At 39.0% G+C, this 5,932-nt stretch overlaps 1 protein-coding gene across 1 annotated transcript; it reads left to right on the top strand.

Moving 5' to 3' along the window:
- Window positions 1-518, top strand: LOC110095252 (phytosulfokines-like). The gene is made up of 2 exons (XM_020820703.2): window positions 1-167; window positions 260-518. The coding sequence occupies exons 1-2, from the start codon at window positions 63-65 to the stop codon at window positions 380-382; spliced, it is 228 nt and encodes a 75-aa protein (XP_020676362.1). The 5' UTR covers window positions 1-62; the 3' UTR covers window positions 383-518.
- The last annotated feature ends 5,414 nt before the right edge of the window (window positions 519-5,932 follow it).

Raw genomic sequence — 5,932 nt, forward strand, 5'->3', positions numbered from 1 at the left:
TTGCCTCTTACTCCTCAACCCATTCTCTCTCCAACCCCCCCAAAGCTTCTTCCAAGTCATCCATGGCGAAAGCAGCCGCCTTCTTCCTCCTCATTGCCCTCATCTTCTCCATCTCCTCAAAGCATGCTGCCAGAACTCTCCCTGTAGAAAAGCCCAGCTCGGTTCAGGTGATTAATTACAAGAAAAAAAACTTCTTTTCCCTCATCTTTAACTTTGGTTTCCTCTTTCTCTGTTTCTGAAACGCCATGATTTTAATCAGGATTTTGATGAAGAGAACATGGATTTGAGCTGTGACGGAGTTGAGGAGGAAGAATGTTTGATGAGGAGAACTCTTATGGCTCACACTGATTACATCTACACGCAGGGGAAGGTTCATAACTGAGATTGGGGTTAGATTTAGGGTTTTTTTTTCTTTGTGGTTCTTTCATAGGGTTGGAATTTCTGCGCTTCATGAAATCATCTATGTTATTAATGAATAATGATGATATTGGTTTTAGGGATTTCATCATTTATGTCGATTTACGTCTTGGCTGCTCTGTTTGTGTTAGATTGGCTGATTTCGCTCGCAGATTATGAATTTGGGAAGAAATGGAGAATACAGTAATGAAATTTTGACATGAATGAATTTACTAAAAATTATTAATTTTTTGTAAGGATGTGAATGTTAAAGCATAAATCAAATCTTAACGGATTCAATTTAAAAAATTCGAGAAAACTAATAAGCAATTACAATTAAATATAATTGCGAGGGGAAAGTATTCTCTTTGTTTTCATCGCCGGACTTCTTTAGATTCTCTTCACGTCCTATTAGCCGATTCTGTACCGGTAAAGGCCACACTCGCCGGACTCCGTCATCGTCCTATTATCTGACCATTTTCGCTCAGGTCTTTCTGTTTGTCTCAGCCTAATAAATTTCTCTTTTTTAGTCGTCTCAGGTATTCTATTGACTCAAATGAAAGCATTTCCCCTTTGTGTTTCCTACGTCTGTTTAGGAAATGGGATTTTTATAACGCTTCAGCATTGAAGCGTTGCGTTATATGAACGGAGAAATACTCGGGAGAGTTTATTAGAAGTGATTCTTAAAGTGATTAAGGTGAAGAAGATCAAACGGTGGAGAGTTACTGTTACTGTCCGGCCTGTGATCTACGGTTGAGCTGGGTGTGTAGATAGGATGTCTGCTCAGCTTAGAGTTAAGGGTCTGGTGATCGGATTGTTAACTTGTTGGAAAGCTTTAGGGGGTGTTTGGTATCGGATTTGGCATCAGTTTTACGTAAATCCAGCCAAACGCTTTCCACGACGGTAAATCCCGTGAATCTGTAAACATAGGATTTACGGATTTACGGCATAAATCCGGGTAAATCCTAATCCCATGCTTCGACAGATTTAACGCGATTCACGGTTGCTCGAAGTTCCCTCCCACGACTCCCATGTCGCGAAGCTCTTACAAACTCCTTATCTAGATAGAAGATGCAGCTTCACCCGCCCTTATCTCCTTCCCTAGCCACTTCGGTAGCATTCGTGCCGGATCCCTCTCAATGTTGCCCAGGTTTTTTTGGACTAATCCATTGAATTATTGTTGTGAATCATAGCCTTTTGGATTTAACCCTGCTTCCTCCATTAAAAAGGTTAACTTGCTCATGGCATAAATTTCTGGTTCAACCAAAGTGATTTATGTTCCCATTTGTTTCTTATTCATAAAGGCTTTGAAAGACTGCATATGGCTATTTGAGCAAGAGCAAGCATTAGGGTTCAGTAGTGTCTCCAACTATTTTAAATCCTGTAATCTGTTGCCAAACAGCTTCTCAGGAATTAACAGGATTTAAAATTTATCATACCAAACAATTTTCAAGATTTATCAACCTCATGAATTACTAAATCTGGATTTTCAGGATTTGCTAAATCCCACTAAAGTTGAATCCAATCCGATACTAAACACCCCCTTAGAAATGTTGGTATAGAGAGGAGTTTAGTGAAGATGTCTGCTATTTGATCTCAAGTGTTAGTATGCATAACTATGAGTTTATTGGCAAATATGTTATCTCTAATAGGGTGATAGCCAATTTCAATATGTTTTTACTTGAATGAAAGATTGGGTTGTTTGCTATTGCGGTTGTTGAAATATTGTCGCAGTGAATGAGAGTATTGTTAGATTGGTATTAAGAAGTTTTAAAGAAGGCTTCTTGACCATATGATGTCAGTTATTGTTGTTGCGAGTGTCATGTACTTAGCTTATGTTGATGAATTAGTGATAGTCTTGAGTTTTGTTACGCTTCGAGAGATAAGGGTATTCATAAATAAGAGCAATAGTTAGTGGTTGATTTTCTATCTCGAGGATTTTTTGCTCATTTAGAGTTAGGGAAGATTGTAGGAATTTTTTAGGTTGGATATGTAGACTTTGAGACAACGAGCTTTTGAAATATAATAATAGATGCGTAAATAGTCAAAAATGAAGATTGAGGCTTTGTTTGGGATGGCTTTCTTATTTTTTGAACTAGAAAGTTGCTTTAAGAAGCAATGAGAAAGCCGCCCCAAACGAGGCCTGGGTGGTTTATAAATATGTTGATAAATTTGATTGACTACGCATGTTATATCAAGTCGGGTTATTGTAAGATATTGAAGTGATACAACCATATGTTCATAATGATGGGGTTCTCATAAGGTTGTTAGAGTTTGGTTGTGGTGGATAGCTCTCACTGTGTTGAGTTTAGAGTTAGTTGATATTTCTTCATGTCAAAGTTAAAGTATTTCGGTGGTATGTATTTGTCTGAGAGCGAAAAATCTGGGGAAGCTGTGTCATCTTGAATGTTAATGTCTAAGATCTGAAATTCACGAAAGAACTCCCGTTCGATCAATGATAATATGATTTGCGATGATGTGATCCAGAACACAGATATTGTTTCAGACACAGACCATAAATTGTTGAAGGGTTTTACTCTAGTATTGTTTGGGTTAACTTTCTAAAACAGCTTTATAGTACCAAAATTTTTAGTTCAAAAACTTTTGTATTAAAAAAACAGTAAGAAAGCTATCACAAATGAAATTATAAACCTAGGAGTGTCAATTTTGGGTCATGGGTCGAGTTCGGGTCAAACCGGAACTGACCCGGAACTATTCGGGTTTGGGTCATCCCGACCCATTTTTGCAAACCGGTCGATTTTCTGGACTCGAACCTGACCCGCTTCGGTTCAATTTTTCTGAGTTCCCTCAAGCGACGCTACATCGCGGCAGCCGGGACAGCGGCAGTCCAGCAGCCGTGCAGCAGCGGCGGTGCCGGTGAGGCTGCGGGCCCGGTGCAAGCGGCGACTCAATAGCTTAATGCGACGTGCCGACGCGACAAGACTCGATGGCAGATTGCTCAATGCGAGTTGCGACGCGGGCAGCCGGAGCAGACATGCAGCCAGCGTAGGCGGGGCCGTGGGGCAGGCGGGGCAGCCAGGGCAAGAGGGCAGCCTGGGTAGGCGAGGCTGCAGGGTAGGCAAGCAGACTCGAGCAGAGTCGGTCATAGAGGGTAGGGCCGATTTCTGGGTCATTTCAGGCCAACCCGAACCATACCCGTTTTTGCAAACGGGTTGGTTTTCTGGACCCGAACCCGACCTGCTTCGGGTTCGATTCAACCCAAACCTGAAATTTTCTGGTCGGGTTCAGATAAGATTTTGGGTCGGGTCCAATATTGACAGCCCTACCTAAACCCTAAATTAGGTGCTTTGGTTGCCAGTCATCAACCGTTACAAGACCAGGTTTACAGTGAAAGAACCTTCCAAAAAAAATTTCATTATTTTTTTGAGGCAAGAGAATATTATATTATTATATGTAGTTCTCCAAAGATGCAAAAATCTGCACGCTTCCAACGATTAATTAACTAATTTTTACTAAATTATAGGATTATAACGACCGGTTAATATATTCTTTATGATAAGAATGCATATTACTGTGATTCCCCCAAATAATACGTTTAGAATAAAAACTAACCTTCTAGATTCAGTGGACTTGATTCAAGAAAGAAACTTAAATAATATTCTGATCCGCCAATCTGATCTGAAAAATTAGGATTCTGCTGGATGGATTCGAGTTTGGAATTTCGACCCATTTATTAAATGGGTTGGATTTTAGTTGACCCTCATACTTCTTTTGATCAAATAATTTTAACTTTTCCAATAGAGGTGTGGAAATGCTTAGGAGATGAAGGAATTTCATGACTTACTAAACTTTTTAATACTATTTTGAAGACTAAGAAGATGCCAGATGAGTGGAGAATGAGTGTGTTAATTCCTATTTTTAAGAATAAAGGTGGTGTACAAGATTGTGCGAATTATAGAGGTATTAAGTTAATGTGTCATACTTTAAAACTATGGGAGCGAGTTTTGGAGCATAGGTTGCGGCGTGATACTAATGTTTCTCAAAATCAATTTGGATTCATGCCGGGTAGGTCGACTATGGAAGCCATACATTTATTAAGAGGTTTGATGGAGAAATATAGAGAAAATAAGGAGGATCTACATATGATATTTATTGATTTAGAAAAAGCATATAATAAAGTTCCAAGAGAAGTGCTATGGAGAGTTCTTGAAAAGAAAGGAGTCAATAATGCTTATATTCAAATCATTAAAGATATGTATGCAGGAGCTATTACTTGTGTTCAAACACAAGGTGGATTGACCAAGTATTTTCCTATTTCGGTTGGGTTACATCAAGGATCAGCCTTAAGTCCATATCTTTTTTACTTTAGTCATGGATGTTCTCACTAGACATTTGCAAGAGGATGTACCTTGGTGTATGCTTTTTGCTGATGATATTCTTCTTGTTGATAAAACTAGAGAGGGAGTTGAAAGTATACTTGAATTATGGAGGTCAACATTAGAGACTAAAGATTTTCGCTTGAGTAGATCTAAAACGGAATATATGGAGTGCAATTTTAGTAGTAATAGACCTAGTGAGGGGATTATGACTTTGGGCGATCAAGTCATTAATAAGAGTACACGTTTTAGATATCTTGGATCTATTGTTCAGAGTGATGGTGAAATAGATGGGGATATTATCAGCAGAATTCAAGTTGGATGGTTGAAGTGGAGGAATGCATCGGGCTTGTTATGTGATAGAAATGTACCCCTCAAACTTAAGGAAAAATTCTATAAGATGGTAGTGAGGCCTGCAATGCTTTATGGTGCCGAATGTTGGCCATTAAAAGAGAAGCATAATACTAAGTTAAGTGTGACAGAGATGAGGATGCTCAGGTGGATGAGTGGCTTTACCCTTAGAGATAGGACACGAAATGAGCATATACGTGAAAAGGTTGGAGTAGCTCCAGTAGAAGATAAAATTAGAGAGAGTCGCCTTAGATGGTTTGGCCACATAAAACGACGGCCTTTCGATGACCCGGTTAGGAGAGTAGAGGTATTAGATTTGACTTATGTTAAGAAAGGTAGGGGTAGACCTAAAAAGACTTGGTTAGAAAATATTAGGAATGACCTTTCTTTATTAGATTTAAACGAGAATTTGACTTTTAATAGGACACAATGAAGAAAAAGGATTCATGTAGCCGACCCCACGTAGTGGGATAAAGGCTTGATGTTGTTGTTGTTGTTGTATAATCGTTTCTCTTTCATAATAAGTGAGCCGGCTTGAACTCGTAGAATAAAGTTCGAGCTCGATTAATTAATCAAGCTAAAGCTCAGGGGTGTTGAGCTCGGCTCGACTCGTTTGCACCCCTAGTTGGGTGACTTTTTTGGGGTTTTTACTCAATATATATCAATCTAGACTTTCTTTCTTACCTCTTTGGTTCATGAACTACCACATCATCACTAGGTGCCATAGAGCTTGGCGGCATCATTGTTTTTACATTTAGGTTGTGTTTGCTTGACATAGAAAATTGAAACTAAAAGTGGTGCTTTTAATTTTTTTAGAAGTGTGTTTGGGATTCTATTAGATATTATAA

This window comes from Dendrobium catenatum, unplaced genomic scaffold (assembly GCF_001605985.2).
Source record: "Dendrobium catenatum unplaced genomic scaffold, ASM160598v2 fragScaff_scaffold_1449, whole genome shotgun sequence".
NCBI lineage: Eukaryota > Viridiplantae > Streptophyta > Magnoliopsida > Asparagales > Orchidaceae > Dendrobium > Dendrobium catenatum.

Bases quoted from the DNA above. Each gene is read 5' to 3' on its own strand.
- LOC110095252 (XM_020820703.2), top strand. From the start codon at position 63: ATGGCGAAAGCAGCCGCCTTCTTCCTCCTCATTGCCCTCATCTTCTCC. The intron at 168-259 runs GTGATTAATTAC...GATTTTAATCAG, and splicing joins AAAAGCCCAGCTCGGTTCAG to GATTTTGATGAAGAGAACAT.